Raw genomic sequence first — 23,956 nt, 5'->3', positions numbered from 1 at the left:
CAGTAGCTTTCCAGGTGTTGAAGTTAGGCTGACTGGTCTGTAATTCCTCAGGTCCTCTTTGTTCCCTTTTTTAGAGAGGTACTGTACCATGTTTTCCCTTCTGTAGTCCTCTGGGACCCCACCCATCTTCCACGAGTTCTGGAAGATAATCGCTACTGGTTCAAAGATTGCTTCAGCTAGTTCCTCAAGTACCCTGGAGTGAATAGCATCCGGCCTTGCCAACTTAAAAGCATCTAATTTATTTAAATATTCTTTAATCTGTTTTCTCTATTCTGGCTTGTGTTCCATCCCCTTTCTTGTTAAGCATCTGATCACAATCAACCCCTTTAGTGAAGACTGACGTAAAATAGGCATCCAACTCTTCAGCCTTCTTGATGTCTTCGGTTATTAGCTCCCCTTCCCTCCTACATAGCAGACCTGCACTTTCCTTCATCTTACCCTTGCTCCTAACGTATTTATAGAACCTCTTCTTATTGCCTGGTATGTCCCTTGCTAAGTGTAACAACTTTTGTGTCTCAGCCTTCCTGGTTTTTTCCTGTGTTCTCGAGTTGTTCTTTTCTACTCATCTGTAGCAATTTGTCCATGTTTCCACTTTATAATGTTCAGGTCACTAAAGAGTGCCTGATGCAGCCATATTGCCTCTCATGGGACTTCATATCATTCATGACTTCAACTGATAGATTTTTAAGGCTAGAGCGTAAGGGCGGCAGAATCAGGTTTGTTGTCAGGCCAAAGAGCTCGAGGGTTTTCAGTCCGATGGAATTTGTACCTTTAATGACCCTGCTTTGGGATTTTGTCCCTGTGGGTTTGTGTACAGGAAGGTGGGAAGGGAGCTGTGGGATCCTCTTTCATTATCAACGCTATGCTGGGAGCCTGAACTCTACCGGTGTGTCTGGTTGGGAGAAACCTTGGGGCAGCCCCAGCCTGTTCTTTGGGGAAATTTCACCCCAAGTCTGCAGAGGGACCTGTGACCATCAAGCCTTTCATACCAAATATTGTCAGTCCCTCCTTGCTGGAGTGTACTAAACCCGCAGGAAGTGATTTCTTTGGGGGTTATGGGGCTACCTGGGTCATAGAGCCGACAGGGCAGTGGGTGTTACCCACTTTCTGGCTGGCACCTGCAGTAAATCAGGGAGGCTGAGGGAATCCACGATGGATGTGACTGTTAACCCAGTTAAGATCCTCAATGATGTGTGTGCTAGTTACACCCATTCCCTTTACTCCCCTTGAGGCCACCTGGTGCCATCTAGTGGTGGATGAATGAAAGTCCCAGTCTAAAGTATTACATGCCTTGGGCCCTAAATTTTCCCAAGTGACTGTTGGTTTTGGATGGCTCAAAATTTGGATGCCCAACAAGAGAGATATTGAAGGCTGGCTGAGAGGGAGTGCCTCGTTTTCAGAGGGTGGAGGCTCAGCACTTTCTGAAAACTTTCTTTGAGGCCGTCTGTGTTGAGCACCCAAAATCGCTCGTCACTATTAACGAGTTGGGCCTTAGTGTCTGGATCTCTGTTGCAATAGGGCAGGGGTTGGTTCTCTTTAATGAGGATGGCATGTGACTCCTAGTCGGGGGTTTTCATTGGCCAGTAGCACAGTGAGGTCACTCACTCCGGCTCACATCCCTAATCTCCTCCTAGAATATGGAAGAAGAGGACAACAGTATAGGTTTGCAGCATGGCAGTTTATTATACAGAGGAGCCCCGTAGAGCAGCACTGAAACAGGTGCTATGTGGTATGCAGCAGCAGATACTCAGAAGCTGTTCAGATTGTTATGAGCCTTGCTTCCGATGGTGCTTCCAGTGGAGGAGAAATGGCGGCACAGCTGGGTCTGGCAGCAGCGGCTCACTTTCAACTCCTCTCTTTCTGGATCTTCTTAGCTAGTACGGGCAAGACTGACTTGAATAAGCTTCCAGGCATTTCAATGAATAAACCTACCAATATTTCCTCAGCCCTGTGAGATGACATTAGGCTAGAGGGCAAAGAGGTCGGGGTTAGCTTCTCCACGCAGACTGATACTGGATCCTGCAGCTCAGAGAACGTTAGTTCGTTCTCTTTTGTATATCGTTGGTTAGCAATGACTAGAGGCCCCACCTTTGATCAGGGCTACAGTTGTTACTGTACACACACACTGAGAGACCATCGCTGCCCCAAGGGGCTTACACTCGAGATAAACGTGGGCAAAGGGTGGGACGGTAACAGCATGACATGCCTGAGGTCCCACAGCTGTTCAGTGGCAGAGCAAAGAGCAGCGCCCTGAGCTCCTGAGTCCCAGCCCAATGCCCGCTCCCCTGTAGCACGTGGCCTCTCCAGAGCAACAGAGAGCATCCGACCAGTGTCACTGCAGGCCTAGGTGGCTACTGGGGGAGAATTGTAGCCTTCAGGAGTGAGTGTTGCCAACGAGCTCTTGGACAGAGGGTGACATCGCTCTGTGGCTCAGGAAGAGGCAGGACCTTGCTTGTGTGCTAGAGGTGTGCCATTGAAGGTGCAGGATCATAAACAACTCTTATCCCCTCCCCCTTTTCTGTCTCTACTCCTTACGCCCACCTTGGCCCATGTGTTAGGGCAGGTCCCTGTTCTAGGGTAAGAAGGCCCATGATTATAAACTCAGCCATTATCCCCTCCCCCTTGGCTGTCTGTCACCCTTACGCCCACCTTGGGCAGGTCCCTGTTCTAGGATAAGAAGGAGGGGCCATGCTGGGGCCTTTGCCTGGTGTGTGGGACCAGGGGCCATTCAGTGTCTGCATCGTACAACGTTTGTAAATGTCACTGCCAGACAAAGGCAGGTGGTGAGGAGCCTCCCCAGCCCCCCTGTCCTTGCCCCGCTCCCAGGCACCGTATGGAGCTTTAGGTTTCTTACGTATCCCAGGGAGATTAGAATTTGCTCCCTGTGGTTCTGCTGGCGGCTGTAGGGTTCCACCTCCAGGCTTGTGGGGCAGGAGGCCTTTGCCAACTTGCTGCCAGTAGGCGGAGCTGGACCTTTGTTCTGGGGACACTTGTGCAGTGTGAAATACCTGGCCAGGATCTCAGCGAGGGAAACCTGTAACCCTGCCTCAGCCCAGCCGTGAGCAGAGAGGAGGCCGCCTAGACCACTCACTTCCTCAGACGCCTCCTTGCATTTGATAATGATGGAAGGGGGGTCCTGTTCAGTGGAGAAGAATCCAGAGCAGTCTTTGACCAGCTGCAAGGGAGAGAAAAGAGACCTCAGCATCCTACTGTCCGGGAGCACTACCGCTCAGGCCACTCGCGTGTGGAGACCTGCTTCCCAGAGTGGGTTGGTCACAAGTTCCGCAGGAGGTTCAGAGGCTCAGCCTCCAGCCTGATTTGGACATCACAGTGGATCAGGACCCCATTGTGTGAGGTGCTGTACAGAGGAAGGTCCTTGCCCCAAGGTGCTCACAATCTATGTAACCCTGGCTCGTGTTCAATAGCACCTGACTTTGTGAGCTGTCACTATGTGATCCATGGGATTCCTTGTCTACTCCAGCTGAGTGAGAGGGGGCCACAGAGAACAGCGTATGGGTAAATGTCGATATAGACAAGGAGAGAATGAGCCAAAATCTACACTCCGTTGAGCCAAGCGAGGCTGGCTTGCTGTTAGGGCAGAGCATGCTTACGGAACTGGAAGCAGGGTCTTGCAGTTACAGCGCTGGGCTGAGATTAGGGAGAGTGGGGTCGAATTCTCCACTCTGCTGCTGACCTGGTGTGTGACCTTGGGTGAGTCACGTCACCCACCAGTGACCCGGGGAAAAGAGCCTCCCTCTCGGCCAGCCTTTGCCTGTCTGGTCTATCGAGATTGTGAACACTTTGGGGCAGGGACTGTCTGACTGTGTCTGTGCAGCACCTGGTACGGGGGCCCTGATCTCATTAGGGATGTCAAAGTGCTAATGTAAAAAGGAATATTATACATGAGGTTCATCCCGCTCTTCTTTTGACTTCAGTGAGGGTTCCCCGGTAGAACGGAGCTCCAGCTGACAACAGCAAACCAGAGATTAAAAACCATGCAGAATGAATGTATGTTGTCCGTGACATGTATGTAAGAATCAATAAGCAGGCTACAGCAGAAAAGGCACTGTCCCATAGCCCCATTCCTTTCTTTATGTTTCTGGTTGAAATATACATTTTCTGTGAGGCTTGGGGACCTGAGAGATACTATTGGTCAACTCAAGGTGCAGCTGGGTGATCAGTGAGATAAAAGAGCAAATGGAGATCTGGGTGCCAGGTTTGTATAATTTTTGGTGGTGCCCAGAATGGATCCAAGCAGAGCCGTCCCATCCATAGGACAGACCGGGGCAACTGCCCTGGGCCCCGCACTTTGGGGGGCCCCATGCTTCAGGGGGATGCAGGTTCCCAGGTGGCCTGGGGTGTTAGCAGAGGGCATGGCTCCGGTAGCAGTGAACGACCTGGTCTCGCCCCACCTTGCTCCGCTCTGCTCCACATGGCCGGCTCCTGGCGTTGCTCGGGGGAGGAGACGGAAGCCAGAAAGAGGTGGGGTGGGAATTTGAGGAAGGGGTGGAATGGGGGTGGGGAGGAGGTGGAGCAGGGGGGAAGAGGCAGGGCAGAGCAGGGCGGGCTGGGGTCAGGTCACTGCTGCCGGTGCCAGGCCCCCGCTAACCCCCCAGGCTGCCCTGGACCCCGTGTCCCCGTGAAATGTGGTGCCCCCCAAAGTTGCCCCGGTCCGTCCTATGGATGGGCCAGCTCTGACAATACAAGCCCAAACATTGGTGGCGCACGTGCACCACGGGCCCATATAACTCACTGCCTAGGGACGGAGATGTCTCCCTGCAGCAGGTGATCCTTACCCCATCTTCTTTGAATTCACACTGGTTGGGCTCGCGTTTCTCTGATACCGGGCACACTGGCTCTTTCACAGTGAATGTCAGCGGCTGGATAGTTTTCAAAGACACGTCCTAAGAAGACCATTCAATAAAAAACAAAATTAACATTCACTGTGAGCAGCAAGGCACCAGCCTCCACTGTGGTGTTTGGCGTAATTATTTTTATTTTATTATTATTTTGTGTTACAGTATCACCCAGAGGCCCAGACTGGCATCAGAGCCTGTAGCGGGGTGGTTACCCACGCCTGCCCTGAGGGGGTGAAAAAGCGGCCCTGGAGAGGGCTGCAGCTCTAACAGCTGGGCTGACTGGGGAAGCAGCCACAGCTGGGCAAGGCCCCAATCAGGCCACAGCTGGCCCCTGTATAAAAAGGCTGGGAGCCAGGAGCCCAAACAGTCTCCCTCTGCCTGTAGAGGGTGAAGGGCCTGGCTGCAGGGAGCTAGACACAGGGCACCTGAGTGGAGCAGGGCTGGGGAAAGGCAGAGGAGCTGGGGAGCTCCAGCCTGGAAAGCCCCAGGCTGTGGGTTAGCATAAGGCCAATGGGTACTAGGGGTTGCAGAGGGCAGCCCAGGGGTAGGCAAGGGCAGCAGCTCCAAACCCACCCTTGCAGGTGATGAGTAGGCTGACACTGCAGTCTGCCCCAGGGCGTGGGGGCTACACGATGACTGGCAGTAGCCTTATACTGAGGTGAGGTGGGGATAGTGGGTGAGGGTTTCCTGAGAAGGAGAGACTCAAAGAGAAAGGGGTCACTGCCAGGGGGCAGCACCCCAACTCACAGGGCACCAGAGTCCAGGGAGGGACACGGGGGCCAAGTGGTAGTGGATCACCAGCCTGCAGAGGGTGCTCTGGGCTGGAAATTGAGCTAATTCCCTGAGAGACCAGCAGGAGGCACCGCAGGGGTGAGTCCGCACGCTTACAGAGCCGCATTGTGCTGGGCGCTGCTTGCATACACATGCAGGCAAGGCCCTTGCCCTAAAGAGATTCCAGTCTAAGCAGAATGTAACATTGACTTGTTCTAGTCCTCTGAAGTAATACATTTTAAATAATCCTTCTCAGCTTTTGTCCAGGGTCTAGCATGTTTCAAATGCTGGTCAAACATTACTCCAGACATGTAACTTTGTGGGCTGTGGGCTAGTTCTGGAGTAGCCCCATGGTCTTAAGTTGAGGTTTTGAACAAATAATGGGTATCTTGCAATTCCTCCCCCATCCTGCCCTTCTCTGAGAAAATCCAGTCGCTCAGAGTTTCTGTATGTCTTGTAATTCCTGAAAGTGCAATTCCAGGGCTTATTACCTCGTGGTAACTTCCATATGTAGGTTCCTGGCTTGCAGAAGTTACTTCTGTGTGCCAGTGTTTGCAGGATCAGACCCCAAAGTGTCCTCCTTTTGGGCTTGATCATGCATGGCTCTGAGCACCCTGGTGTGGAGCTGAGCACCCTCAACTTACACTGGCCTCATTGTGAGCAGAGGGTGCTCAGCAGCTCACAGGATCAAGCCTTTCATTAAACAATGGTTATTTCCCTAACTGTCAGTCCCGCAAATTGAACTTTGCTCTGCAGCTCAAACCCTGCTGTTCCTTCTCACGCCTCATCACGGGAACACATTCAACAAGGTGCTGTTGATGATGCACAAGAAGGAACAAAATCCAGCTCCCACTATTCAGAGCCAGCTGGAATACAAAGGAGTGAGTATTTCTGGGTACGTCTACACTACGGGACTATTCCGAATTTGCATAAACCGGTTTTGTAAAACAGATTGTATAAAATCAAGTGTGCGCGGCCACACTAAACACATTAAATCGGTGGTGTGCGTCCACGGTCCGAGGCTAGCATCGACTTCTGGAGCGTTGCACTGTGGGTAGCTATTCCGTAGCTATCCCATAGCTCCCGCAGCCTCCCCCGCCCCTTGGAATTTCCGGGTTGAGATCCCAGTGCCTGATGGGGCAAAAATCATTATCGCGGGTGGATCTGGGTAAATGTCGTCAGTCACTCCTTCCTCTGGGAAAGCAACGGCAGACAAGCATTTCGCGGCTTTTTTCCCTGGATTGCCCTAGCAGATGCCATAGCATGGCAATCATGGAGCCTGTTTTGCCTTTTGTGACTGTCACCGTATGTGTACTAGATGCCACTGACAGAGGCGATTCAGCAGCGCTACACAGCAGCATGCTTTTGCTTTTGCATGACAGCAGAGATGGTTACCAGCCATACTGCACCATCTACCAATCCATAAATTGGTAAAAAGATGATTATGGCTACCAGTTGTTTTGCACCATTTGCTGCTGTCATAAGTGCCCCTGGCTGCTCTTAGCCAGGGGCACAAAAGCCAAAACTGGGAATGACTCCCAGAGTCAATCCCTTCTTTTTGGTATCTAAAAATAGAATCAGTCCTGTCTAGAATATGGGCAAGTGTATTAGAGAACCACTGTATCAGAGAGCACAGCTGCTCTGTGTCAGATCCTGCAGAAATTATGAGCTGTATGCTATTCACAGGGGGTGCTCCTGCAACAACCCCACCTGTTGATTCCATTCTTCCCCCAGCCTTCCTGGGCTACTGTAGCATTGTCCCCCCACTTGTGTGATGAAGTAATAAAGAAAGCAGGAATAAGACACACTGACTTGTTAGTGAGAAATGAGTGGAAGGCAGCCTCCAGCTGCTATGATAGTCCAGACAGGACAGTAAGGAGTGTGGAGGAGAGGAGCCCAGCATCCCTCAGCTAGTCCAGGGGCAATTGAATCTTTTTTTTACACATGAAGGGTGGGGGCTGACAGAGCTCAGGCCCCTGTTGCTATGATGATGATGGTTATCAGCCATACTGCACCATCTACCAGGAAAAATTAGGGCCAGGCACCCTTGATTGACCTGACAGATGCTAGTCAGCATAGTTACCAGCCCTTTTGCACTGCCCCATGTGCCAATAGGCTGATGATGAGGACAGGTACCAGTCATTTTGCACCATCAGCCACCCATGGCAGGGAGGGGAGCAAGGATGTTGGTGTTCAGTGCTGCAGCATCGCGTCTATCTGCAGCATTCAGTAAAGATAGGGTGACATGTAAAAGAGTCAAGAGAGGATTGTTTTCCCTTTCACTTCTGGGGTGGGTGGGGGTGCGTAAATTGCCGAGCTATGCCCTGAACCACCGCGGACACTGTGTTTGACCCTAGAAGCATTTGGAGCTCAGCCAAGAATGCAAATGCTTTTCAGAGAGACTGCAGGAACTGTGGGATAGCTTGAGTCCTCCAGTCCATGAGCGTCCATTTGATTCTTTGGCTTTCCGTTACGCTTGTCACGCAGCAGTGCGCTGAGTCCCTGCTATGGCGTCTGTCTGGAGATTTTTTAAAAATGTTTTTTAATTCGTCTTCTGTAACGGAGCGCTGATAGAACAGATTTGCCTGCCCTTACAGCGATCACGTCCGCATGGTCCATGCGGGAGCTCTTTCTTTATTTTGATTTTTAACTGCATCACCACCCGTGCTGATCAGAGCTCCACGCTGGGCAAACAGGAAATATTCAAAAGTTCGCGGGGCTTTTCCTGTCTACCTGGCCACTGCATCCGAGTTCAGATTGCTGTCCAGAGTGGTCAGTGGTGCACTGTGGGATCCCGCCTGGAGGCCAATACCGTCGATCTGCGGCCACACTAACCCTAATCCGATATGGTAATACCGATATTAGCGCTACTCCTCTCATTAGGGAGGAGTACAGAAACCGGTTTAAAGAGCCCTTTATACCGATATAAAGGGCCTCTTAGTGTGGACGGGTGTGGTGTTAAATCGGTTTAATGCTCCTAAAACCGGTTTAAACGCGTAGTGTAGACCAGGCTTCTGTTAGCCCTGGGCCAGGATTTTAGAACGTCTGTAAGCTGGGTCTGAATGACTGCTTCCCTGGCAGCTAGCTGGGAGTGGGAGAGGCTTGGGGCTGTTTATGTAAATACAGTTTGCTCCTGCTCTATTTACATATTCATCAGATACAGCAGTGTCAAAGTCATCAACTTTGGCGGGCGTTGGGTACAAATCACCTTAGTACTGTTAGGCCTGAATAAAGATGTAGCACAAAAACCAGTTATGTCAATCTGACTGAAGTCAGCATGTTTCATAAAGCCCTGGAAAAAAAAAGAGATATAAGAAGGGGTTCTCATTCCTGCTACCAGCTGCGTTAACTCCTGTCTTCCAGTGTCTGGTGCTTGGCACTATGCTAAAAAGAAAAGTTGGGGGGGCATCACACTTTGCTTTATAAAAAAAAAAACAAATGTGCTTATTTATTATTATTTGTTAAAAGGGGGGGGGTGGGGGTTGGGTTGTGTAAAAAAAAAAATTTATAAAATAAACTGTCTATATAATAAAAGCTTAAGTAGCTGGTTCTTTGCTGGTTCTTTTTGGATACAATGTGTCTTACTTTTTAATAATAACTTATCAATAAAGAATTTTTGTTTTGGACCTTGTTGGTTGTGGTTGTCTGTCAGACAACTAACTCACGAACTGGGGGGGTTCGAGTCCCCGACAGTACTGAATGCAGAGGTAGTGAAATATGGTTACCAATGTTGTAATTATTGTAGGAATACAGGAAAGCAAGACTGTGCTTAACCAGTCCCAAATGAAGGGGCCACCCTCAGTTGAAAGAACCTCATTAAGCCAGGGGCTCAAATGTCAGAGCTTAGGAGGGGTGAGGACAGGTATATCTGGCTAGGAGGCTGTATACCCTCAAGGATCTTCCCTAGACTGGTTTAACCTGTTCCTTCCCCACTGTTCAAAGACTAGAGCTAAATGCTCTAATGAAGCCTGTTTGTTATGTTAAATGGTCAATCAGGGCTGAAATCAGTTGTGGTAGGACTGTGATTTTTGCCCTGCCTGCTAAGAGCTAAAAACCATGGAGAGCTGAAATCACTTGAGAGGGGGCAGTGTTTCTGCCAAGCCTGTAGAGAGCTGAAATTTACTAAGGCTGATGTGCAGAGGTCACAGCAGAGAGGCAGGTGGCAGCAGAAGGCAACTGATAGCTGGTGAATGAGTGGCTGGTGCAGCAGAGAGGCACAATGAGCAGCAAGCAGGGTGTCTGGTGGAGAGGCCCTGCGAGAGCGGTGAGCAGACAGCCAGCAGGGCCGTGGCAGAGAGGTGCGATGAGCCGCCAGCAGGGCGGCTGATGGAGAGGTGCGGTGAGCAGGTGACCAGCGGAAGCAGACGGTGAGCGGCCAGCAGAGTGACCGGAAGAGAGGGGCAGCGAGTGAATGCCTGAGCAGCGGAGTGAGTAAGGTACCTCTTTACCCCACCCAGGGTGGCAGGGAGGTGAACTCTGCAGATGTATCTCTCAACTCTGGGTCTCAACTCTGGGTCACTCAACCGTGAGTTGGGTGCAGAGAAGGGTTGGGCATGTGAAAGGGACTTTTCAGTTGCCGGACTTAAGAACCTGAGGAGAAAAGGGCACTGCCCAGCTTCCTTGGGGGTGGGTCTTTTACACACGGTTTATGTTTATGAGCCCTGTTTGTGGTGTTTTTCCAAATTAACGCTGAGTTACTTCCCTCCTTTAGTTAAAAGTTTCTTTTCTACACGCGGACTCTGTGCTTGCGAGTGGGGCACTATTCCTCTCCGAGGCACCCGGGGTGGGGTGTAAATTTCCCAGGTTACTGGGTGGAGGCTCGAGCTGGTTCTGTGTTGTATCAATGGAAAGGAACCCCTAGATACTGCCTGCCCTGAATTGCTCACGGTATAATTCAGATGGAAACATTCTCTGCCTGCTGAATCTGAATGAACTGCTGGTGTCCGGCCCTTCGTCTGCGGCGGGACCAGGAAGCTGCTGTGTGGTCATAAAGGGAAGTAGCGCATGACTGCAACCCTCCACATATTTCACTCCCTCTTTAAAACCCCGTTCTGCCATGCTGCTTACAGTAACTCAAGTTGACTTGTCTATAAATTCCCTGTTATTTCCTTCCCCTAACGTGTGCCTACTTGGATTGTGAGCAGGGATCATCTTCTTTGGAAAGTACCAGGCCCATAGCCAGCACCACCAGAAATCAGCCCTGGATAATGACGAGGGTGCAAATAACCAGACTGTAGGTACAGGAGTCTAGCATCAGAGGCAGCGATTGATCTGCTCTATGAGCTCAAGCTGCATCGAATATGCACAGGCCACAAAGTGATTCCCCAGGTCACTCACCCAGTCTGGCTGCGGCTATGGCTTGTCTTCACTACCGAGCTAAATCCACACCGCTGCAATTGATGCAGTGGCATCAACTTAGCCAGCAGGTCTGGTGAACGGCCAGACTGGGTCAGACCAAAGGTCCATCTAGCCCAGTGTCCTGTCTTCTGACAGTGGCCAATGCCAGGTGCCCCAGAGGAAATGAACAGAACAGGTAACCATCAAGTGATCCATCCCCTGTCGCACATTCCCAGCTTCTGGCAAAGAGCTCTCCCCTCGACATAATTAATCCACCTCAGTGAAAGGCGAAAGCTGTGTTGATGGGGCACGTCTCCTGCCGACCTAACACAGTGTAGATACCCTACATCAGCTTAACATGGTATGTTGCTCAGGGAGGTGGGTTTTTACACCCCAAACAACAGAACTTACATTGACTTAAACGGTAACGTAGACAAGGCCTCAGCCTCCAGGAGCCCATAGGCCAGTGTTGTGCCTGGCTCTTGGTTGTAGATCTAAACTGCAGCTAAAACTGCATCCTCGTGGGTTGGCAGAGGGGACGATGAGGGCGCGGGGGCTACTGTGACCACCCCAGCGAGCAGCAGGACTTTCAGGCAGGTCTCCATCCTGTGCCCTGGGGCATTCAGTGAGAGCTGGGTGGGCAGAACTGTCCTTCCCGGGGGGAAGCCCTTTTATACGCTGCCTCCTCTGTAGGGGCTACTGCCTCATTGGCTGCCTGCTTTGGTCCTCCCTGAATCGATGGCTTTTCTCCATCCATCTGCAGGACGTTTCCATTGGCCACCCTGACAGGGCAAGCATAGGCGGGATGCTGGTCAGGGGAAAAAGAAAATGGTTTCAAATACATTGCAGAAATCACCTGCACCTATTGCTAAACAACCCACGGTGAGATGGGGAGCTGTCCTGGGGCCTCTGCGCTGGGAGAGGCTGAGCTACGTGTCTTAATTCTGTTGGGCCAGATCTCCACACAATTTGAATTCATTTTGAGTCACATTTTGTAAGACACTATCTCATATGTGTTACCAAGGGCTGGTTATATCACACTGGCCACTTACTGCTCATCCACTGGTCCTGCAGTTCTGTCAAGCACAGCAGTCAAACGAGCAGATCTGTTCTTCTGTGTGATCAGAGCACGTCCTCTGTGCCCTCTGAGTGGGGCTCTCGCAATACTTTCCCTCCCACATAAAATGCAATGAACACTGTAGACGGTATTGCTGGCTCTGGAGTCTCCTTGGATTCTGCTGCGGGATGAGAACAGGAAGTCTCAGGATTCTTTCTTCAGCTCATTTCTTGCACATTCGGGCTGACCGTTTAGCTGCGGTTTTGTAATCCAGGCAGGACGGACGGGGCTTGTAACTGATAATTCCATCCCTCCCTGTGCGGTATTTAAATTAAAACTGTTGCTTTGTCCCAGGGGGTTGGGTGGCAGTGTGCTCAGATCACATACTTCTCTATCGGTTAGTATCTGAAATAGTAGAAATTCTTAATGTGTCTAATAATACTCCCCTAGTCGCCTGTTTGATCATTGAGTCGTCATATGTTTTAATTCACGTATTATTTATTAATTGTATAGCTGTAACACCTGAATCACAAAACCATCCTTCCATCCAACTTTCACCTCAGACCCTGCGTGTGTCTCTTGCATAGGGTGACTTCCTGGATCTGTGAGTGTGGGGTAGCCCCACCACATGGGCTGCCCCAGGGATGGGAACCCCAATGCTTCCAAGTTCTGCCGCTCCTGGGGTGCATCCACCAGGCAGACAGCCACAGGGCCACAACCCCCAGATCTCCCAGGTTCTGCAGCAAAGCTGGAAGTTCAGGGCCCCGGCTCCAAACAGGGCTCAGCTCCTGGCTGCACAGCATTCCCAGGTCTGGCCAGTTGATTTCCCTAGGGTGACTGGGACATGCAGGTCAATTTGTCCCAGTCTGATCACTGGCACAGGGGTGCTGTGAAATGTCGACCTAGTGGTGAGTGTGACTGTTGGCGTCTAAATCCTCTAGGTCTTTCTCACATGCCAAACTCGAGGAGGCATTCAGCCATCAAATGGCAAGCGAGAGCTGCCCAGGAGTGCGCGTCTAGCAGTCTGAAACCGTCGGTCCATCTCCCTCCCTGCCCATCACACCCCACTGTCTACCCATAACCACCCAGGACAGAAATACTTTTACACACGATGCATCAGATCCTGCCCTGACGGGGCTGAATCCTCTGTTGGTATAAATGGCTATTGCTCCTTTGACCCTAGTGGAGCTGTGCTCAGTTACATCAGCTGGGGGTCTGCCCCATTGAGTTCAACAGGGCTGCCCGGGGAAGCAGGCACACTTCCCCAGGGGGATCACTAGCACAGTGGGTGCAGTGAGAGATCCAGCTAGCAGTGGGTTTGCCCGCTAGACAGCCATACGGGAGGCTGCCTGCAGGACAGTGAAAGCCATACGCTGCTGTAAACACGCAGTGTGCAGCCTAACCCCACGATCCCAGCTGGTCAAAGTTCCCAGCTCTGCTTGCACCGGCACCTTCGCCAATGGAGATTTCTGCAGAAGGAAGAGTGATAGGCCGGGGCTTTGCCAGGCCCCGCTTGGGCTTTTTCAGAGTCTCTCCCTTCTTAAGCCTTTACCCCTTTTGGGAAACTTCCTCCAGTCTTCCCGGAGTCACAGCTATGGGGGCCTTCTGATTAAGGGGATGTTCACTCTGACTTGCCCTCTAAGGGAATCTCTACAGGTTTGGCCGTGAGATCCGGCTAAACCCCAGGTCAGGGCTCATCTTTGAGCTCTTCCGGGGGCAATCGGTTTGTACCTCGTCTGGCGAGTCCTTGTGGGGGGCAGTGCACACGCTGCCTTCCTCTCAGTGACCCCACTGGAAGAGCCAGCGAACTCTAGGGCACAGCCGCTCTGGTCCTGGGAGCTGCCTCTTCCCTTGACGAGCTCCCTTTTGAGCGTGTTTCCCCCAAGTGGCCCAGGCACTGCTGTGTGCTTAGTTAGCCCCAGCTGGGCCCAGAGGGGCTCGTTAGCCTTCTCTTGGCTGGGACAGGACCGGGCCCATCACAAGATGCAACAGCGTTCAGGAAAACCCAAGTGCACAAACATGTCCTGCAAGGTCCCTAGCAGGGCGATAGGACGGCCCTTCCCTGCACTGGATGCAGAGGGGCTGTGCGGCCTCCTGGTGGCTCATTGGGACCACAGCAGCCCCCACTTGGGCTGCTCCGCACCACACCCTCAGCTGAGGGAGAAGACGGCTTTGGGGGGGACGTTTTTCCATCTTTTGGGCTCTTCTCCCTGATTTTGCTGTTAGCCCATCACTTCCCCAGTCCCCCATGCAGTATCCATCACCTTGAAAAATTGAGCGGGGGGGGGGGGGTGTCCCACGAGGCCAGAGGCAGAACTGTGGGGTGGGAGCAGGACTGGAACAGCAGGAGGGGCGAGTGAGGTGGCCTGGCAGAGATGGAGGACACCCAGGACTGGGAATGCTGCAGGTCAGGATCCATATGCCCTGGTGGAGCAGTGGCGGGGGTGGGGGGAGGCCAGGGAAGAGCAGGGGAGCTGCAGCTCAGCCCTGAGGTGCATTGTGAAGCTACATGGGGGGGGCTCAGGACTGGATTAGTTGGGGGGGGGTTTGCAGGCCCTTTGGCAGAGCAGCGTAGGAGACCAGACCGCACTACCAGGGGCTGCTGCAGTGGTAGGCCTGTGCTGAGAAAGACACTTGCAGACCTAGGGGCTGGGGGTGCTGCCGCACCCCCCCTGGCTTGAAATGGACTCCATTATATACAGGGTTTGGTTCAATGGCTCTCAGCACCCCCACTACACAAATTAGTCCAGCACCCCTGCTTGCAGACAAGTTTCATAGGCCATGAGGAACAATAAGTCTCCGAGCAGACAGGTGCTCCACAACATGTGTAACTAGACTGAAAGAGCATCCGAGCCATCAGGGAAATACCCCATGGGGCAGGACCCAAGACAGGTTAAAGGAAGATTGTACGATCATAGCAGTCAAGAGGCTGTAACCAAGTCGAGGGCCAGCCTTCCGGTATGATGGACACAGCAAATCAGATGACCAGCAGAGAACATTCATGGAGAGCCTTAAGCAGCACAGAGATCGTCCGTGGGACTTCAGTGGTACACAGCCGTGGGCTGGTCCTCCGCCCAGGGGTAACTTTCACCTGGAGAGGTCGTGCAGGGGGTGACGTCACGTTACTGTCTATACTCTCAGTGTGAAGGGCGAGGCTTGACACGTTTCTGTTACACTCTGTATGTGCCTGAGATCTGCTTGGGACAGCCAGGTGTAATTGTGTTTAGATTCCCCATACTTAGCCACTGCACTCACGTTTGGGTTTGGGAATAGCTGTAAACATCACAGCTGATTGTCTAAATTTATTTACCGCCTGATCTGCCTGAGCCAAATTCAGACCCAATTGCGTGGCTGGAACCCAGGGGAAGCCATGTGGGGGCAAAAAGGGCACGAATCAGCAAGGGCTGGATCTGAAGCCAGTTGAAATCAGTGGGAATCTGGCCAGTGGCTTCAATAACTGCAGACCCTGAACGTTCAAATCCCCTGCAGTGCCCACATGGGGCAATTAGAGATGCGTCCACAGTCAGATCTGTGAGTGGAGCCCCGCCCAGTGCAGGACTGTCTGTGTCTGGCCCACAGAGCATGAAGAGCTCGTTCTCCAAGGGGACTGTCACTTGGGAGAGAGGAGGATGGTACATTCAGGAGTGAGTGGGGGGCAGGACTAGGACGGGGTGTTAGGGTGAGACTCAGAGGAAAGCAGTTGCAACCAACTGGGATAAAACTTAGCACAAGGGGATCTAGGTAGAACATCTGGGGGCCGTGGATGAGTCTGCCAAGGGCAGTGGAGGGAATCCCATTGCTGACACTAGGCTGGGAAAGGCACTGGGGTGTGCGTTACCTTGTAGGGAACAACCCCGCGCTGGCTGGGGGTGACAGATTAAATGCCCCAGAGCCTGGCTGAGGAAAGCACCTCTCTTCGGGAGAGAACCTCCTGGACTTCAGTGGGACCTAAGCGTGTCATCGACTTCAGGCTCATGTTTGATTGCTTTCCATAAGTGGGCCCTAAGCCTTCCGAGTTGCCTGACAAACGGGTAGTGAGCACAGCCACCTCACTGAACGCTTTCTCCGGGATAGCTGCGAGGAATGCGGCTCCTTCTCCAGCCAGCCTAGATAGCTCCGGTGGTTATTGCAATGTATTCAGACCACGCTAACAGTGCGCCAGGAGCTGCACAGAGAGAGAGACAGTGTCTCTGCCCCAGAGAGTTCACAGCCTAAACCCACAGCATCCAGGTGAGGCAATGGGGTGAGGATCTGCAGCAGGGGCAGGCAAGCTTTTTGGCCTGAGGGCAGCAGCGGGTTTCTGAAATTGTATGGAGGGCCGGTGAAGGGACTGTGCCTCCCTAAGCAGCCAGGCATGGCCCGGCCCTCGCCCCCTATCTGACCCCTCCTGCTTCTTGCCCCCTGATGGCCCCCCTGGGACTTGTATCTCATCCAACCCCTCCCCCCCCATTCCCTGACGGCCCAAGGGACCCCGCCTCATCCATCCCGCCTGCTCTCTGTCCCCCTGCCCACCCCTGGACCGCCCACCCCATCCAACCCCCCCTCTCCTTCCTGACTGCCCCCTGGGAATCCCTGCCCCCATTCAACCACCCCTTCTCCCTGACCGTCCCCGGACCCCCGGCCCCTAACTGCCCCCACCGTCCCATCCAACCCCCTCTCCTTCCTGACTGCCCCCCTGGGACCTCTGCTCCCATTCAACCCCCCTGTTCCCCGCCCTCTGACCACCCCAACCCCTATCCACACCCCTGGCCCCTGACCACCCCCCAAACTCCGAGGTCAGGGGCTCAGGGGCCAGACAGGACGGTCCCGCAGGCCGGATGTGGCCCGCAGGCCGTAGTTTGCCCACCTCTGATCTACAGGACCCTTCATATGCGGATAGACTCTAATAGCCTCTTTGGATGTAATTGTACTAAACCATAACGTCAGGGGGGGATGAACTCTCCCCACCCCCAAACGGGGCACTGAGACTAGTATGTGCCCCTGCCAAAGGTTAAGGGGAGACTGGGAAGCCTGATGCAGTGTCAAATACTGTCTCCGTCTCCCCTGATCACAGGGGGAAATTTTCAGCATCTACTTCCTTTTTACATTGCCTTGGGGTTCTTGTCAGCGGTATGGGGCCTTCAGTGCCGCGGCGATTGCTCTGCCCCTGGGAGAGCCCAGGTGACGTCCGGCGCTTCTCCCCCAGAACAGGCAAAGGGAAGCGGGAGCTGAAAGCCTGACCCAAACCCCACTGAAGTCAATGGAAAGACACCTACTGGCTTCAGTGGGCTTTGGCTCAGGCCCATACACAGTGACTGGTTTAACCCTCTTCATCAATCGGCAGTTCTGGAGCACCTGTCACTTGTACCGAGCCACCAGCTGTGAGGCAGGAGCTCCATTCCCAGCTCTTTCCACCCCAGCTCCTCGTGTGTCCCTACTGGCTTCGAGCCCAGAGCGCTTGCGCTTGTGCGGGGCATCCCTGGATTCACAAAGTTGGGCAGGAAGCCCAGGGACGAATGTTACTCGAATGCCCACCCCTGTGTCGCCCGGCTGTGTTAAATCTCTTGTTGAGGAAAGGACATGTGCCATTTAAAACCAACCCAAGGAAGAGATGGGCCATGAGACGGTGTTTGAACCGTCTTTCCTCCTTGCGCCATCGTGAGAAGCTAGTCACTGGCCTAGCTGGACCGTGGTTCTGATGTCGTGTGGCCACCCTTGGTATCTGAGTCACTTACAAGCCAGTCAGAAGCTACAAGGAGAAGGCTGGAACTGTAAGGGGATGGTAAATTGTATTGTACTGTCAAGCCACTGGCGGGGTGTGTGTGTCAAATACTTTATTTAATACCTTTTTGCCACAGCTGTGTGTCAAACACCACCCGGGAAAGCATTAAAGGATCTTATGACCGAATACATCTGGTGGGTACAAGGAAGCTCTGGAGCCAGTCCACATCTGGTGCAGAAGAACATGACATGGTGTCAGGACTAAACAACGAACAGAAACGGAAGGAACAAAGCAACAAAGGTTGCAACGAAGCGAGAGTTGCAGAAGCTGCTGTGTGGATGCTCAGGCCTCTTCCCATCAGGCCACTTGTAATCTACTGCCTTTGCCTTTGCCTTTGCCTCCGCCATGGCCGATGAGTGTGTAGGAGCCAGGCAGGTGCCAGCGACGACGCCACCAGCTACGTCTTGGGCTCCTGGGCCTCCTGATGTGAGTATCCTGGAGGGAAAGGAGCACATGAGCGTTTACAGGGAGACCGATACCGGCTCTGTATCACTATCTGCCACTCTGGATTTGCTTGGGAAGTGGGAGGAGGTTGCTATGTTCTCGGCACTGCCCTGTGTTGGGGAGGTCTGAGTCAGGAGGCCCAGCTGGGTCGCCTGCTCCATGGCCAGGAGTTGGGAGCTTAGTGGTGGGGACGCTATAACTGGGTGCTCTGGGAGGAGCGGGAAGCAGCTGCAGCCCTTGGGTCCCCCCAGGGAGAGACCCTTGCTTCTCTCTTCCTGGCTGAAGGCTGACACTGCACGATGGGGCCTATCTGGGAGGGCCAGGAACTCCCTTGCTGGAGATCTAGAGCTCTGGGACAAAGCTTTCATGGAAGAAGGAGTGCCCACCTCCCACTTCTGTCCAAGCCTTGCTTCCATGATGGCTCTCTGGGCATGGGGGAAGGTCCTTGCTACATCATGGGAGGGGGCAATTTCTGTTATATGGGCTTAGGAAAGGCTCCTGCTGCATTGGTTACCCATAAATCTCCTAAATGGGACTAAATCGTAGCCGCAGAGAGGGCATCCCCCCTCCACCTGGCCATCTCTTGTCCCAGGTGGAGACGACATCGAAGTTTGGATTCCTCCTATATCCCAGTGAGGTGTTTGCATGGCAGATGGGATCTGTGGGATTCAGCTGCCAGCCCAAGGGGGGGTCTCTAGTGGCTATGCCCCTACCAGATGCAGCTAGACACCCATCACGGTGCTATCCTCACAGTCTCAAATCCCACCCAGGGAACTGATGGGGAAGACACCCTCCCTGCTCCATCACTGGCCCAGCCCCCACTTGGAAGATGATGTCACCAGAGTGCAAGACCTACCTCCTGGGTCACAGTGTTGCAGCTGATGATGACTATGGGCGACTCCTGCTGGGTGGAGAAGGATCCCGAACAGTCTCTGACCACCTGTGAGGAGGAAGATCTCAGCTCAGTTTCTGAGTGCCGTGGGAGGAAGAGCCGTGCGTGAGCCGCCTCTGCAGGCGTGGGTACAAATCTGGCTGTGGGGAAAATGGGCTGAAGTCCTCAGCCTCGGTCATGGTGACAAGCAGCACCTCAGGAGGTGGGGCTGGGTACAAGAGGGAGAGATTGGGATGGCCACTTTATCCACCAGCCGCATCCCTGCTAGTTAAAGCCCTTGGTGGTCTGCAAATACAGCCCTAAGTAGAGCACGTGACAAGAGTCTAGCCCGGAGGTGACTACAGCTGGATGACCCTGGTGAGGACTACGGTAGAGAGGAAACATTGCAACTTCTGGGCTAGGCAGAAAGCTGGATGGGCCATTGCTGCTTCCTGAGCAGTGCTGGACTACAGGCTGAAAAGCATTATGGGCAAAAGACACATGTACACTGTGGGTCAGAGCCCACCTCCCACCATTTCTCTAAGAACTCTCCCCCCCAGCAGCAGCCTTCCCTGCTGGGCGATAACGGCAGAGCAGCCTGTGAACGTCTGCTCACGCTTGTAAAATGAATTCCGTCCCCCCTCCGGATAGTCATTTCCAGCAAGAGGGCTTGAGTCTGGCGCCGCATCTCTTACCCCTCCTGGGTAGGGTTAACTCCCATGACTAGCGCCCTTTATTTCAGCCCAGAGCCTGTTGCCCCGCAAAGGGCCATGGCGAAGAACATTCTACGCCTGCTAGCCCTGGGGGCCAGGTAGCGCTGATCAGGGACCACGGCAGCTGGGTGTTAAACGAAACAGGAGACAGAGCCCGTGGAGCTGTCTCCAGAGACGGTTATGACTTACCCCATTGTCTGTGAAGTCACACTTGGTCTCGTGGAGGTTCTCTGACACCGGGCACACGGTCTCTTTAACCGTGAACTTCAGCTGCTGCCGAGAGTTAGACGTCATATCCTGGCAGGGGGAATGAAATAGAAGATTGGGATAAACTCTGATGGGGAGTAAGCCCCCATATCCACCACAGCACCCACACATCAGGCTCTGCCTTGCCATTTAGCTCACATCAGCCATGTGCTATCCCAACTTCTCTCTCTGCATTTATCCAGCAAGAGCAACCATGCAGCAGGCTGCAGCTCAGCATTAGTGCAGCCACAGGTAGCGCACTGGTCCAGCTGTAATGCAGCAGAAGACAAAGTCCCCACATGTCACCCAACTCACACCAGTGGAACTCCTCCAATTTACACTGGAGCGACAGAGCAGGATTGAGCCCCATCATTGCAATTTACAAATAAAATGAGTCTTTTGCAAAGGACACACGGGGAGCAAGTGACTCTGTTGCTAAATCTCCATAAATCTGCTTTCAACTCGGTCTCCAGCTCTGTCCTTTAGGCTTTTATATGGCACCCATCAGAGTAGCGTCTCAGGGTTTATTTTACTGAGATGTCAATTCATTGCACAATAAGGCACACGGTGGACACTAGGGGGCAGATTTACACACATTTTGGATGGCAGCTAGTCACCTAATTTGCATGCATAATTATCACTAGTGAGCATGCAAACTGGACAAATACACAAATGCCACTGCTGAGCCTCTGGTAATGCAATTACTAGTTTGCACAACCAATCCCAGCAATCACATGTGCAAATTAGTCTAGCTATCACCTCTGTATTTTGCACAACCAAATGCTTGAACACCTGGCCCTTAATTCAAAACTTCTCTTACTGCATGGTTCTCCATTGGAAATAATATATAGAGAGAGCTCTGCAATATATGTAATATTAAGGTTTATCATGAATTTTTGCCTAGAGAGAAAACGATCCCTATCTTAACAAATCCTACGGAAAGGCTGCATTACGACCCTTCATGGCTGTCCGTATGTAACCCTCACACCTCCCAGATATGGTGTTCTGCCCCCTCTAGTGGCACTGAGACCACTTAGAGCTTAATGAGTGTGCTACCACCTTAGCTAACCGCCATGAGGTTTTTAGCTCACGCAGTACAGGCTCAAGCACTGAGGTCCCAGGTTTGATCCCACACGACAATGACTGGGGGTCTGTTGGTGTTACAAGTGGGGGCTCGTCTGGGATTTCAACTGGGAAGTCTCTGAATCTCAGGATGTCTTTCCTCAGCTAGGGAAGTATGTAACCCACACACCTCCTGGGTGTGGTGTGTTGTTCCCCTCTAGTGACACCGAGACCACTTAGAGATTAATGGGTCTGCTACAGCCTCAGCTAACAGCCATTGTGGCTTTTGGCTCATGCATTACGCTTCAGAGGTCCCAGGTTCGATCCCGCCCAACACCCGGGGTCTGTCGGTGTTACACTTACAAGGCAGGAAGCTGCTGTGTTATAACCTGGTGTGAATATCTCAAAGCTTCTTGGGTTGTGTTTTGAATAGATGGGAGTTGGGTTGGAGGAGCAAAGAGCCTAGTGGGTGAGGGTCTGATTCTGGTGCCTGGTTTCAAGCCGCAGCCAGGGCATAAGGGAGTGAGCTGGTACTTACCCACTCAGGCTGTGGGTCCGCTTTAAGGAGCCGGAAGGCATGGTCTATGCCTGACCCTTGGTTGTAGAAATCGACAGCCAGGGCAATGGCCTCTTCATAGCTCAGCGTCTTGTGTTGAGAAGCCACCGCGGTGGCTGCTGCGGCCACAATGCCCAGCAGCAGGAGGCGCCGGCAGCAGGTCTCCATCCTCGGGCCCGTTGGAGGCAGTGCCAGCAGAGTGCCATCCTGCCGCCTGAGGGAAGCCCTTTTATATCTTGCTGCACTAGGGGGAGATTCATGATGTCCTTGGGCTCCCCGGAAACCGAGGCTTTTCCTGTTGTTTACAGGAAATCTCCCTTAGCCAATTGCTGGTACATGCAAAACAAGAAGCTCAGCGCAAACAAGGGACGATGCTGGGGCTGTGCGTATTGCTAAACATTTGTCTGACTTGGCATGGGCAAGCAGCTGCGAAGAAAGAAGGAACAAGTGGCCGTGCAGCTTCCTGCCATACGTTTAATTTATTATTAGCTCTTAACTCCCAGGATCTGGGTCAGAGATGCCCAGCAACGTGGTGGAGCTCCACGTCTCCCCAACTGCCATCTTGTTCTATGCGATCTCATCTGTGCCCTCTGCAGCAATGTCTGCCTGAGCCTGCAGAGAGCCTGAAACAACAGCTCCTGCCCCATTCATTGCAGTGCCGAGCTAACGCATTTTAATGCCAGCTATGACGCTGCAGTTTGGCATCACAAGTGGGTGTTGCTTAGGAGATACCACTTACCCCCCACCCCAACCCAAGGGAAAGAAACTGAAAAGGGCCTGATTGAGATTGTAAGCTATCATACTGTGCGTGTGTGTGTCCTGCCTGGCCCTGTGATGGGATACATATACCCCATCCTGGCTGTAAAAGGGTTAATGAGAGGCCAATTAACCCAGCTGGCGGCAGCTGTGGGGAGGGGAGGCAGCCCCATGTGTCACAGCTGGCAGAGGAGTTGGGTGGCTGATCTAAAGGCAGGAAGTCTGGAGCAGGGAGAAGCTCTGGGACTAGAGTGGAGAGATCAGGAGGGAGCCCAGGGGACAAGTGGGCTCTGCAGGGGAATCCGATAAGAGGCCAGGAGAGACATGGAGCAGGCTCTGGGGCTGACGCAGGCTCTGGTGATGAGCTCTGATAATGAGGCAGGATCTGGACCTGCAGGGAGAGACCCCTGGGAAGTTTTCCACTGAGGATCGGGGGGATGAACGGTCAAGCCCAAGGAGGGCAGAAGTGAGTTTGTTTATACTTTTGTTTAATGGGGTATTCCGGGTTTGATGGGGTATTCCAGGGGGAGCCCTGCGCGTCATGGCCCTGGCAGGACAAACATGGAGATCCTTGCTGACCCACTTGGAAGGGAGAAGTCTAGAGGGAAGCTAGCAGCAAGGAGTCTGGTGTGATCCTTGACTAGGGTGACCAGACAGCAAATGTGAAAAATCGGGACGGGGGTGAGGGGTAATAGGAGCCTATATAAGAAAAAGACCCAAAAATGGGGACTGTCCCTATAAAATCGGGACATCTGGTCACCCTAACCTTGACTGCCTCTGCTGGAACCAGTGTAGTGATGGGCCTGGGTTCCCCTACCAGCCTCTGGTCGGGTGGCGTGAACCCCTGGGGAAATCATCTACCGACCACTGGGGCCAGAACCAAGGGCGGCAGAGGGGGTCAGGTGTTTGTTTTTGTTGGCCTGGCTGTGACCTGGCCGGAGGGCTGAGTCATGAAATGAGGCAGACCACCGCAGGGACTGGAGCAACCGTCCCATGGGGACCTTAGAGGGAGAAAGCCTGGTATGCCATGCCCAGCCACAAGGGGGCATGCCAGCAGCAGGACCCTTCCACGGTCCTCGCATCCCTACATGTCATGACGCCGATCTCACAAAGCATCAGCTGCGTTCAGAAATCTGCACACAATTATTTGTGACCATGTCACTGTGGCAGCGGCCTGTGCGCTGCAAACCATGGATGTATGCAGGCCAACCAGCATGTCACAGCAGCAAAGAGTCCTGTGGCGCCTTATAGACTAACAGACGTATTGGAGCATGAGCTCTCGTGGGTGAATACCCCAGACTAACTCGCTACCCCTCTGATACTTAACAATCATTTAGACGCTCAGCTGGCCACCTTGCACTTGCCACCGCGATTTAAGCGTGCAGTCCTTGGACGCATGTGCAAATTAGATGGGCAGTCGCACCAGCATTACTGCAGGCTGCCCTGGGCTACCCAGAAGAGCCATATGCATCTGAACATAGATGGGGCCTGTTGCCGAGCTGGCAGAAGGTCCCAGGCTCTTA

At 52.9% G+C, this 23,956-nt stretch overlaps 2 protein-coding genes across 2 annotated transcripts in view; both read right to left on the bottom strand.

Annotated features, from left to right (window-relative positions):
• The window catches only part of LOC120398080, a 32,355-nt gene extending 10,459 nt beyond the window's left edge, over window positions 1-21,896 (bottom strand). Inside the window, exons 1-3 of the mRNA XM_039525085.1 lie at window positions 21,660-21,896; window positions 20,003-20,110; window positions 19,082-19,169 (exon numbers count right to left, since the gene is read on the bottom strand). Coding sequence (XP_039381019.1) covers window positions 19,082-19,169; window positions 20,003-20,110; window positions 21,660-21,845 — 382 coding nt within the window. The 5' untranslated portion in view covers window positions 21,846-21,896. The remainder of the gene's footprint in view (window positions 1-19,081; window positions 19,170-20,002; window positions 20,111-21,659) is intronic.
• LOC120398079 (cathelicidin-related peptide Oh-Cath-like) lies at window positions 1,943-11,572 on the bottom strand. The gene is given in 5 exon segments (XM_039525084.1): window positions 1,943-1,966; window positions 3,092-3,175; window positions 4,797-4,904; window positions 10,968-10,982; window positions 11,408-11,572. Coding segments are annotated over 5 exon segments (396 nt in total).
• Window positions 21,897-23,956: the final 2,060 nt, after the last annotated feature.

Source organism: Mauremys reevesii, linkage group 2, assembly GCF_016161935.1.
Source record: "Mauremys reevesii isolate NIE-2019 linkage group 2, ASM1616193v1, whole genome shotgun sequence".
NCBI classification, from domain to species: domain Eukaryota; kingdom Metazoa; phylum Chordata; order Testudines; family Geoemydidae; genus Mauremys; species Mauremys reevesii.
The sequence above is the reverse complement of the archived record's forward strand: the minus strand, read 5'-3'. Positions and strand labels throughout refer to the sequence as shown.